The sequence below is a fragment of the Gorilla gorilla genome, chromosome 13, assembly GCF_029281585.2.
Source record: "Gorilla gorilla gorilla isolate KB3781 chromosome 13, NHGRI_mGorGor1-v2.1_pri, whole genome shotgun sequence".
Taxonomy (NCBI): Eukaryota; Metazoa; Chordata; class Mammalia; order Primates; family Hominidae; genus Gorilla; species Gorilla gorilla.
Window position 1 is genome coordinate 57,425,468 of NC_073237.2, and position 12,822 is coordinate 57,438,289.

Genomic DNA, 12,822 nt, shown 5'->3' on the forward strand with positions numbered 1-12,822 from the left:
GGCTGTCCAGCCAAGCCCTGCCTAGATGAGAGAAATAAATGCTTTCTGCTGCAGGCCACTAAGATTTTGCAATTTTGCAATCGTTTGCAATGCGGCAAAATGGTGGCCCCAGTTAACTGAAGCAGTCACCAAAACTGCCTGCCCTTGGGCATCCCTTTTCCTGTCTATCCTCCGGGTCTCATTTATACAATGAAGGAGGGACTGGAGGACCTCTAATTCCTACTAATGACAGCTGCGGACCAGGAATCCTGGAACGAAAAGTGATCCAGGCTCAAGGGTCTGAGATGTATTCAGGGCCTAGAAGAAGTTGAAGAAAACACTTCCATTGGTACTGAAGTGGGCAGGCAGGGTACTTTGTCTCCAAAAATATCGCCATGCATGTGCCACAACCATGGAAAAAGTCAGCGACAGAAGGAGGGTCTGAAAAACCTGGGCCACAGTATGTCCTGGTAGCCAGCTCTCCAATAAACTTGTTTTTCTATTGGTTTAAACCCAGACAAATAAGCAAGTCAGAGACAGGACTGGAGAAAATGGAAATCTTTATTTTTAAACACTAGTACATTTTCAGGCTGTTTTAAAAAAGAAAAATCATGTTACATTAGTTCAAAACTATGCATCAAAGCATATTTATTTAAACTCTAATTTTACAAACACATAATGAAAGAAACATATATTTTATAAATATCTACTCAGAATATGTATTATGAAAAAAAGTGTTTAAAAATAACAGCCCCAGATCTCCCTCTTTAAATATATAAAATTCGCATAACAATTCATAAGAATTCTTTCTCAAGAGCCAAAAGTTTCATTTCTCAAAGGCCAACAACTCAGTTCCCATCAGACACAATCAAAAGTAATAGGAATATTTAAAAATGTAAAAGTTCTGTACAAGGGAAATACAGATAGCACACGGGTAAATCTCATTAGCATACATGCCATTTGTGTTTTAAAAATGTTTTATAAAAACTGCAATTTGAAACAAATAAGTGAGAGTCCTTCCCTGACTGTGGAAAATATATAAATTATCGCCCTACCCACTGGGTACCAAGGTGCCACCTGCTGGAGCTAGAGAGGTCCCCGTGTGTTTCCTGACAGGGCCCTAAGCCGCACAAGGGGACCCGCCTCCTCTGTGGCAGTGGCTTTTCCTAGTGGGTGATTCACTAGTATTTCCTTTCACTTAGAAAACTTCTTTGGGATCATAGAAGACAATTGCTCACAAGTGAAAGCAAGACTAGAGATGATTTCAGATTGCTGCGTCCAATTAATTATGTGTATTTTGTATTTTTGGTGACCAAACTCTGGAAACCCGATTTACCACTGTCAGAGACACACCCTGTCACCTATGCCAGCAAAACTCACGGCACAGCCCCAAGGATGTCCCTTCATCTTCTCTCTTCCAACCCAAGCTGCTCTGTGGCCTGCAGCGATGTATGCAGACTACTGTCTCTTCTGGCACTTCTTCTGGAAAGAGCTCTTCAAAAAAGTGCGGTATACAGGGTCGGCCACATATTCGTTCTTAAACCTGGAGCTCAGCACTCTTTGTCTCTTTCTCTCCCCTTGGATAATGTCTGCTCCATAAAATGTGTCTTCAAATCGCATGTCAGAGGCTGTGGACTAAAAGCAGCTGGTGTTATATTGCAAAAGGGCACGGCATTTGATCTTCAGAACACTGGACAAAGATCTGACTCGGTCAGCTGGGGTTAGGGTGCAGATGCCCAGGTCACCAGCTCAGGCTAGAAGGGCCCCAGGCATGGCTTTGGGCTTTCCCTCGCCTCTCCCACCCAAAGTGGGGGGCTCCATTTAGCCCTACTTTCTCCAGGATCTCCCCACCCTCCAACCCCAGGGACCTTCCCCAAACAAAAGCAAGATTAAAGTCTTCTCGTTTTAAACTCCCCTCATTTTTCATCTCCCCTCTGGCTCTTGCCCAACGAGGTTTTTGACAAATGTCAACAGTCATCTCTAAGTTACCTTTACTCCTACTTAGCTTTGGGCCTCTGCCCCACCCCTTCCCTGAAACCGTTCTTGCTGACTGAAGTCCTAGTTGCTAATTCCTGTGGCACCTTCCTATCCCTAAACTGACTTGACTAGTCTGCCAACTAATTACTGCTTAAAGCTCTCTTCTCTGTCATTTTGTAAACCCACTCTCCTGCTTCTTCTTCTCTGGCTGCTCACTTTTGATGTCTCAGGGGTTCCCTTTCTTAACTATCTGCTCAACTACGATGCCCTAAGGTTTGGCACTGGGCCTTCTCCTCTCCACTCCTGTTCCCTGGACCTTTGTGCCCACACCCCTGGCTTCAGTGTCTGCAGGAGATGCTCACATCTGCTCCAGCTCAGGCCTGTAAGTGCATTTCCCCAGCAGGCATCACAAAGTCCCTGTCTCAGAGGCCCTTCAAATCAACCTGTCCTAAATTGAACTGAAAGCCTTCCTTCTCCACTGCTGTCCTTCCTACATTCCATAAAAGGCACCACCATGCCCATGCACCCAGTTACACTGGCCAGAAACCTAAAGGCACTGTAGGCATTTCCCCACCGTGTCCAGGATTCCTCCTGCATGTACCTTGAAGCCCTTCAGCCTTTCTTCTTGATCCTTACCCTATGGTGCAGGCCCTCACCTCTGCAAACCACTGCAATAAATGCTGTACCTCCAACCTATTTCCCACAGTACCACTGGAAGAAAGCTCTCTAAAAGCCTGCTTATTATAAGACTCTACATGATCATATGCCCTTGCTTGTAATTTTCCAGCAACCTGCTGCCTTCAAGATGACATCCCCACTCCCCAGGCTAGACCTACATAACCTGGCCGGAAGCCTGCCCCGTGCTCTGCTCAGACGGCATCAGTTGCAGATCCTGGTCATACTTGCCTGGCTCAGGGCCCCATGCTTCTCTGTCTTTGGACACACTGTTTCATTTCTGTGAAAGTTATTCTATTCTACTGTCTCTGCCCTCGGCAAGCTTAAGGGTCCTTCTCTAGGACTCCTGTGGCCCTGACACATCCACTCAGTAAGATGAGGGCAGTGGTAGAGGTAAGGGGCAAGTAAGTTTCTCCCCATCAGGGGAACCCCATAAAGGTGAGGATATTAGGGACTGTGTACCCAATTTTACATGTGTTCCCCACAGCAAACAATGTGGCTAGTATTTGGCTGCTGTTCAGTAAGTGTTTGCTGAGTGAGGGCATGTGGCTTTTTCTGTGATAATCAGATAAAGCCTAAAGTCTATGGTAGGCACTATTTTTGCTTCCCAATTCCCTACTATCTTGCCTCCTAAAATGCACTGGCAGCTGTTTTCACTGAGGTGGATGACTTCTGATGACATCAACACACAGCACATTTCACTGTGCTGAGACTGCTTCCCTGGCTGCTGGCAGAGGCAGAGGTGAAAGACACTTTAGGACTTGAAAACACACGGTCCATAGTAAAGAAGAGAAAAACAAGAAAACAGCCACAAGGAAGCCTAAAAACAAAAAATGTACCGAAGTGTAAAGCTGTTCATGTTTCCAGCCAGTTCATGGGACAGTTACTCAGGGTAACAGGCCACCTCCACGGCTTCCCCCAGATACCACCTAGTTTCACTAGAGAAGAAAACTAAATCCTTATGGGCTGGTTGGGTTCCCTCTGCCATTAGGAGAAAACACTTTTGTTTCATTCATTCTTGGCAAAATACTTCCTCTGAGTAATCTTTCACTTTTGTAAGTGCTAAAGTTATCAAAGAATAAAATAAAACATCTATGAAAGTGTTGCCACTGTGCAGAAACAGCAAAAGTCGGCCTCTCAAATACAATAATGAAACCGATTTACCAGGAGCTCTAGCTAATTATGCACCGTTGCTATGGTTATTCTGTGAGACAATAAAAGGTAACGGGGCTGCTTCTGAAGTGAGTGCAAAAGAACCCCACACAATCACTGAGGTGGACTGCTGGCTCTTTTGAACAGTTTCTCCCCCAGTCAGCGTGTGTCTGGGTGAGCCGAAGTCATTAAAATACAAAGCCTCCTGACAAGGGCTGCTAACCTCCATCCTTAAAAAACAAAAAAGACTTTTCTAACCATAAAACATCTTCCATCAATGAGTTTTCCAATTAGATTGGTTTTGCCAACTGGAAAAAAAATAGTAATAATCATGGACAGACTAACCAAGGGTCTGAGGGCTATGTACCAACCCAGGGGAGAAACAGGCTGGCTACAAGACTGCGTATGTCTTTGATTCAATAAAGGTGGCCAACAGGACTTAGTGACTGTGAGCCTTTGTTCCCTAAGATATTTTCTACTTGGCTTAGCCGCTCAGAATAGCAGGCTGCATTCAGAGTATATGGATGTGATTTACATATTTTCACTTTTTTTTTAATTAAAAATTTTTTCTGAGAATTAAAAAAAAAAATTGAATGTTGGTGAGCTTGTTCAGTGAAATAGACCTTAGAAAATCCAGGACCTGTGTTCAGAGACAGCCACAGGGGAAGGCATCCTGGTATCTGAGCGAAATCTACTGTGAAACAAAGAGATTGTGATCAGAGTATGAAAGCAATGAGCTTTCTTCTCATGTGATTAAGAAACAGTATTTGAAATCTATAAGACTCAGCTGGTAGGATGCTTAGTCATACATCGATTAGAAAATGAAAGACCCAAGAGACTTTGGGAGGCTACCTACTCCACTCCCCATCCTCTATATCTCTAGGTGCTGAAAAAGGAAAAGAAAGGAGCGGGAGGAGCTGGGAATAAGGCAGGGAAGAGGGGAGTCCAAGGAAGACAGGAATACAGAACGAGAGGAAGCTATCTCTAACATCTCGAAAAGGAAAGTTTTTCTCAAGAAATTTCAGGTCTCAGAACAGCGACAAGTCATCTAAGGTTTTTCGGTCTTGGTAAGATTTGGCTGGTACCTTTACCACAGGAATATTTCATTTTTTCTTTGCTTGCTGTCATTATCTAGTAGTTACTCTATTTACAGGTGTGTGGGTCCCCTCTGAGCCACATTTCCCATCGAGTGGGCAGCAATACCACCACTCCTCTTGACAATTTCACTTTGAAGGACCTTCCTCTGAAGGATGCAGCTGAGAGGAAAGTCAGTTCCCACCTGATGCAGTTACTCTGCTGTCAGGATCCCATCTGACTGGAAAAAAGCTGCATACACAACTGAACGTTTAAGGCAAGCTTGTCCAACCCATGGCCCGCGGGCTGCATGCTGCCCAGGATGGCTTTAATGCGGCCAAACACAAATCTGTAAACTTGCTTAAAACATTATGGTTTTTTTTGCTTTTTTTTTTTTTTTAATAGCTCATCAGCTATTGTTAGTGTAGTTTATGTGAGGCCAAAGACAATTCTTCTTCTTCAAGTATGGCCCAGGGATGCAAAAAGATTGGACATCCCTGATTTAAGAAAACCCTTGGTTTTTCCAAAATAACCAAATAATCTATAGTGACTCTATCACTGCAGACAAGTATATCATAAGCACTCACTAAACTGAATTATTCAGAAAAAAAATTTCATTTTAGTCAGAAAAACCCCATCCATTCAAATTTCTCTATTTAGGATTTATCATTTCACAGATACAATAGATATAATTCTAAATGAATAAAACTGACTTCATTTCAGGGTCCACTAAATATTTTATGATACAATAATATGAAGCCTAAATTATTGTGAATTATATTTTTCAACGACTTCAGTTTTGAATATTTGTCCATGTTTGTTCATCTTTTAATGGTATGTGAGGGCATGAAACTACTATTTCCTTTTTAAAAAACTGCTTTAATATTCCCACAAGTAGCATTTAGGCTTTGTTTATCCGTTTTATTATGAAAGTCAGAGTTTAGCTTAATGATGAACTGACACAAACATCAGTAACTTTCTGAGACAGAAGGTAGTCAATCCATGATAAACCTATAAAAGAATAGACAGACATTCAATTATGCCGAGTCCCCTTTGATCTACTCCTGAATACTTTTAATGTTGCTTCTACTAACAAGATTGCAAATGCCTTGATGGTATCTTTGTTTGCTCCTGGTGTTTTGCACAGAGCACACATTCAGTAAGTATTTTTGTGCACCAATAAATGTTAACACAAAGAAGCATCATGTGACTTCATTAGAAGAAAAGTAAAGCACATGCATTAATTTCCCCGATTTTGGTTGAAGTTTGCATTCAATAGGTTCCACTAAGGAAAACGTTGCATTGGCTTTTTTTAGAATTAATCCAAAAGCCCGAGTATGTTTCCTGCTGGGCTTGGGAAACATGAGGTGAGGACAAGGAATTCACTTGGCAGGTCCCCAGGTGGTATCTGCCAGCACTTACAAATCGAGCTTTCACTCTCTTGGGTAACTCTTCATCTAAAGTGTAGATGTCCTCTCTCTTCATTGCTATCTGGGATCCATCTTCAAACTCAACCTAATGAAAGATAAGATAACATGATACATATTAAAAAAACAGCACCGACCATTTTTAAAGCCTCCAATTAACTACACAAAAAGATGAAAAGGACTCAAACAGAACAAACAAGGGAACCAGCCAACAACCAAGGAAGTAAGAAGAGTTATTTCCCTTATTAAGTAGAGGCCGGGCATGGTGGCTCACGCCTGTAATCCCAGCACTTTGGGAGACTGAGGCAGGCAGATCCCAAGGTCAGGAGATCAAGACCATCCTGGCCAACATGGTAAAACCCTGTCTAACAAAAATACAAAAATTAGCCAGGCATGGTGGGGCATGCCTGTAGTCCCAGCTACTCAGGAGGCTGAGACAAGAGACTCACTTGAAGCTGGGAGGCAGAGGTTGTAGTGAGCTGAGATCGCACCACTGCACTCCAGCCTGGTGACAGAGTAAGACTCCGTCTCAAAACAAAAAAAAATAAATAAATAAACTAAATACAAAATACATTTTAAAACAGGCCAAAATTCTTGGAAATGAGTGTCTTGGAATACAGGATATGAAAACTTTATCTGGCGAAGCAACAACAAAGAAAAGTAGCTGCTGATCAAATGGAAATCACAAAACATGAGACTGTGGGAAATTTAGCATTAAAATGGGTTGGGTCTGTTAACACGGTTCATTTCCTTAAGAGGCTCTGACAACATAACAAGGAGAATTGTTTCTCTCTGTGAAAGAAAATATATTTCCTTTTTTTTTCAAATTGAGACAGGGCCTTGCCCTGTTGCTCAGGCTAGAGTGCAGTGGCCTGATCTCAGCTCACTGCAACCTCAACCTCCCAGGCTCAAGCAATCCTCCCACCTCTGCCTCCTGAGAAGCTGGAACCATAGCTGTGTGCCACAACACCCAGCTATTTTATTTTATTGTAGTTTTTTAGTAGAGACAAGGTCTGACTAAACTCAAGCAATTCTCCCACCTTGGCCTCCCAAAGTGTTGGGATTACAGGTGTCAGCCACCATGCCCGGGCTGTTTACTCTTACATAATAATCCTCCCAGATAAAATAATTTATCCATTTCTTACAGAGCTTGAACTTTCAAAACTCATTTGTCAAATTCAATCAAATGCCATCAAAGGAGCTGGGAAAATCTGTTTCTCAACCTCCTAACATGTAAACCTCATCAATGTGTGAAAATACATCATCATCTAAAACAAAATGTTTAAAACTTTTTTTGCACTAACCAAATGGAAGCAAATAATTTCATAACCAATTGTTTTTAACATTTTAAAAGATTTTGTCAAAGAAAAGGTAAATAACACCAGCTAATAGAAACCTAGAGCACCTAGGTTTAGATTGGTTTAGGTTTAATACAACATGAACTAATCTAGCAGGAAACAAAAGGGATGTAATCAGGTAGAATACTTAATATGTTCTAACTCTGAACCACATGGTATTTTTGAAGTTCCTAAATTTTGTCTGAATTTTTTACTTTTAAGAAATGAAAATATGCTTATACTTCAAAAGGTAAGTTAAACCACACAGCTGTGCCATGTTAATAAAAAAAAATCTAGAGTTTGAAAAAAATTTACACTAATTTTTTTTTGGTTTTTGGTTTTTTCTTGAGACAGAGTTTCACTCTTGTTGCCTAGGCTGGAGTGCAACGGCGCGATCTCGGCTCACTGCAACCTCTGCCTCCTGGGTTCAAGTGATTCTTCTGCCTCAGCCTCTCAAGTAGCTGGGATTATAAGCATGCCGCCAACCATGCCTGGCTAATTTTTATATATTTTTTTAGTAGAGACGGGGTTGCACCATGTTGGCGAGGCTGGTCTCGAACTCCTGACCTCAGATGATCTGCCTGCCTCAGCCTTCCAAAGTGCTGGGATTACAGGCATGAGCCACTGTGCCCAGCTACACTTATTGTTTAATTCACAGAATGTCCAACTGATATATCGCTGCACTTCGCACTAAGCAAACACTCTCTTGAGTGGATGATAATATTAACTGGCCACATCTGTGCCAATGCATTGGTCTAGCTTTGCAGAGACACCCAGGTGGGTATGTCTCTCAGGCACAAGTTACCAATTCTGGTTGATGAACATCCATCACGGTCTTAATAAAGATCAAACATACAATTGAACATATTATTATCCACGTACTGTTAGCATTTTGAATAAGCTAAACAATACAGTGGAATTAGGTGCCAGTCACATGAGAACCCTTGCTGTCACTTCCGGGAGGGCTAACAATGGGAAGGGTTTTCTTCCTGGCCTTGTTTGAGCAGAAACATTTCTTTAACATTTAACTAGGCCATAGTGTCATCTGATTTACACAACTTAGTTGATAGCATAGCTAGAACCACCTGTGCCTACTTTCATTTGTTTTAGACCACTTAAAACATCTAAAAGACAAAAAGGCAATTACAAACCTAGAAGGGAGTATGCTGTGCTAGGACTAGGGTAACCAACCGTCCTAGTTCGCCTGGGACTCAAGGGTCCCTTGGGATGTAGTTATTTTCAGTACTAAAATCAGGGATGGTCCCAGGCAAGCAGGGATGGTTGTCCACCCTAGTTAGGGCAGAGCTGAGAGAGAATTTTGGCCCTCTCTTTACCAGCTGTGTGCTCTCGGACAAATTATTAAAAAATTATTCTTAAATCATTAAAAATTTTGTTCACAGCCTTTCTTCCCTCATTTGTAAGACAGGAGTCAATAACATCTATTTTGTAGGACTACTCTGAGGGTCAAAAAATGCATATGCCTAGGATATTAAGCACTGTGCAGCAGGTATTTATTTATCTGTCATATCTATTTTTAAAACTGTCTTTGTTTATTTGATGGTGAAGTTGAATAATTAGACACAAAACACAAAAAGATCTCAAAAGGCCACTTGGCTTAATGAGGAATTTTAAACTACTTGTGCTTGAGAGACAATTTTAATATTAGTCTTAACTTTTTCATTGAGTCTATAAATATGCTCATAGTTTTATGTTGCTAGACCATCATAAATTCAACTGAAGTTAACACACTGATTACTAATTAGCCTGAATTTCAACACATTCTCATTATGTGATTCTTTTCATGTAGCAAATGGCTTTGCTACATGTAAGAAGCTTTACTTTTGCACTTATTATTTAATTAAATGTAATTATTTTATTTTGCATTATGTAGTAATGCTTCTTTTCCAGGATCCTCCAGTATTATAGCCTGTCTTGCAATTTTTGCCTAATTCTGGTCATTCTAATGCAATGAAGCTCCAGTACCTTTACTATTATAAATAACTTGAATTTGTATCTTGAGACTGTCACCAATACCATATGCAAAGGGGGAAATGGCCTTTACACACACAGACACACATACACACAATGTATGTGTATACATCCTCCCCTATCCATTCCCCTTAGGTTTTTCTAGACCATGAAAAATACTCTCTCCTAAGTTTTTCAAACTTCTTTGAACACCTTTAATTACACTGTGCTCCACTCCAGGTCCTGACGCAGTATCTTACAATGCACTCTTCCATTTAAGCTCTTGCTCCTTATCAGTCTTTGAACAATTTCTCTGTTGAAACTGACAGTCTTATCATTCTCAAGCTGTTTTTCAACAGGCCTGAACCTTCTTGCTTTTTCTCCTTTTACTTCAACCTTCCTGTTTTCACTCTACAGTTTAGCCTGAGAATCTTGATTTCTGACACAGTGTTACTGAAAATTCTACAATGTATTGGCTCTAAATGTCCCCTTTTAAAACCTTTCTGAAGGAATATAAATGTGCACGTGCTATCCATGTTGTTTCCCTTATTAAAGCTTAACTCATTCTCATTTCTGGGTGAAATAAAAGTAATTCATTTTAAAATTGTATATATACTCTTTAATACTATGTAGGGTTCCCTGATGAACAGAACGTCCAACTGATAGCTGTACTTTTCATTTAAACAAGCATTCCTTTAAGCTTGGGTGGATGATAACCATCAGCTCCCTGTGACATTAACTGGCCACATCTATGTCAATGCACTGTTGTCTAGCTTTGCTGAGATAGGGGGGAGTGGGGAGACTATGTATCTCAGCAAAAGCCACCAATTCAGGGGCTGCTGGTTGAAGAGTGGCCACCGCTGTCTTGGCTGAAGGTTAGATGAATCAGCCAACTAGTCGTTCCCCGTACAACAGAAACAGTGGGAGGCAGCCTGTCTTCTAGTCACTTATCTTTCTGGCAGAACCATATTCCTTACAATTAAACCATTCATCAAATGTGGTTAAGAGTTTCCCAGGGTCCAACTTGGTAATAAAACTCCAGGGTTTCGACATGGGTCATTACACATTGAATCTTTGCCTCCTGCATAAAATAAGAGGTGCCCCAAATTCATGTGGCTTATTGTTCAGCAGCACACTTGAGATACTGTCTCCTTCTGACTTATCATGTCAATCTTAGCAAGCATCACAGAGAAGGAAGAACCCACCTGGTACATGTGGGCAATATTTGATCCAAAATATTTTGCTCCATAGAGTTTGCCATCGGGCCACTTGACTTGGACGACTTCTCCCTCAGCAGGTGGGCCCAGCTTCAGACAGTCTCGGCTCTGCAGAATAAACAGAGACAGGCTTTTCAAAAGGAGTGCCTAAGTGACTGCATTTAGAACTTAGCAAATGATGAACTCCTGGCAATTAAAAGGAGTTATTGCCTCTGTGTTTTATGGATTATGATCTCGCATGGGTGCTCAGGGGAAGAGATATGAGCCAAAGGAGTATTTAAAGATTCAGCCTACATCATAAAGTTGCAAAGGAGCCACCATAATCCAAGCAGAAAAAAACAGCAGCATTTACATTTGCTATTTGAAAAAGAATTGTTTAGGGGGTAACTAAAATATGCATAGAAACCGCTTTAGCTGAGGAATACACCAGCTAATGATTTATAACACCTGACATTTATATAGCATTTTGCAGTTAACAAAATGCTTCAGCATACATCTCATGTGATCTTATAATCACCCCATGACATAGAAAGAGACTATTAATTATCCCCATTTTACTGACAAGGAAACTGAGACTCCTGCGAGGCTTTAAGTTGCCAGGATCTCTGGAGGAGTAAAGCTATGGGAGACTAAAAGACACCCAGGTGGAAGTGGAGCAGGGGAGAAATGGCGTGCGATTGAAGCCAGTAGGACTTGCCAATAAAGCAGGGAAGGGAAAACAGGAGCACCTGCAGCATGGCGGGTGGAGCTGGGTGGGTGTGTCCTGTTTAGCACGCCCCTTCTAAAGACCCCCTGGAACCCCCTACATAAATGTGCTTCTGCCAGCATCTCCTGTTAATTGACTAGCCCACCTTTTTCTGCAGGTAATTATGGTGGCACCCATAACCAGAATCTTTTCATTTCAGATCTTCTGTTTCATATTGCCACCTCCCAAGGCAGTAATTCAGAGCAAACTCCCCAGGTGATTAATCCTGAAAGGTGCTTTTTTTTTTTTTTTTTTTTTAAGGCATGGCAGGGGGACAGGGAAGTTAGTAAAACATTTAAACATTTGCTCAGACATAGTTTGCAAACTTTTAAATTTGTATGTATTGAGTAGGACACAATATAATTTTAATACAAGGGAATTAAATACTTGACTATGGTCATTTTTATTTTTGCACATTTAGCAATTCATGATTTGCTAATACTGGTATTTTACTGATGAGGACAATCTGAATGAAATGCACACTTGACCAATCAAGCTATAAATGCAGACTGGGCATATTCTGTGGTTTAAATGAGAGGCATACACAGGAAGTATTTAGTTGTTTATGATTGGAAATCTACCATGTACTATTTCTTATTACTAATAGAAATTGTGCCTTATAAAGGAGTGGCCATTTGATTGCTGGGTTAGGAGTATACATGGAAGGCCTAGCTGTTCATTTTTCTAACTGCAGGCTATGCTTCCATTAGAGCTAAAGCAAAGAAAAAAATAGTTTGCTCGGGGGCTCTACAGAACTGACAATATGCATCTAACTTAGCCAAATGAAAGTAAGTCTATCCTTGGCCCTCATAATACTTGACCTCAGGGCATGCAGAATTGAAAGGGTAGGCTGTGGAGATGTACTCAATGTATTCCCATGGGGTTATCACCTTTCTTTCCATTTCCCTTCCCAAGATTTATGTGGTACCGAGAACAATGGAAGGTATAGCTTCTGAGTACAAACTGATTACATGTGTCAGTCTCCGAGGTTAGAGAGTCGCATCAGCTCTGGATTCCTCTGAGCTGAAGCCCAGGTGCTGGGGTAAGTGTGGCGGCAGGAGGTGGCATATGCTTCTCCCGCTGCTAAAGATGTCTCCCACGTAGAGGGATCTCCACTTGGGTAATACATCTGGCTCATCTTCACCCCCTCTTAGCCTTTTACAAGAGAATTAGTTATGACTTAATTTTATTTTTGAATTCTGAAGGAGACTGTATTTCCCAAACTATGTGCCATGGTGCTCTGCAGTGCTACAGCAAACTCACAGGGACCC

General features: G+C 41.3%; 1 protein-coding gene across 5 annotated transcripts in view; it reads right to left on the minus strand.

Moving 5' to 3' along the window:
* Nucleotides 1-522: 522 nt before the first annotated feature.
* Nucleotides 523-12,822, minus strand: part of KDM4C (lysine demethylase 4C) — a 420,634-nt gene continuing 408,334 nt past the window's right edge. For all 5 annotated transcript variants that reach the window (XM_063696408.1, XM_055350581.2, XM_031014365.3 and 2 more), the window contains 3 exons: nt 10,795-10,914; nt 6,280-6,372; nt 523-1,614 (listed from right to left, as the gene is read on the minus strand). In XM_063696408.1, the coding sequence (XP_063552478.1) occupies nt 1,438-1,614; nt 6,280-6,372; nt 10,795-10,914 (390 nt within the window). In that variant the 3' untranslated portion in view covers nt 523-1,437. The remainder of the gene's footprint in view (nt 1,615-6,279; nt 6,373-10,794; nt 10,915-12,822) is intronic.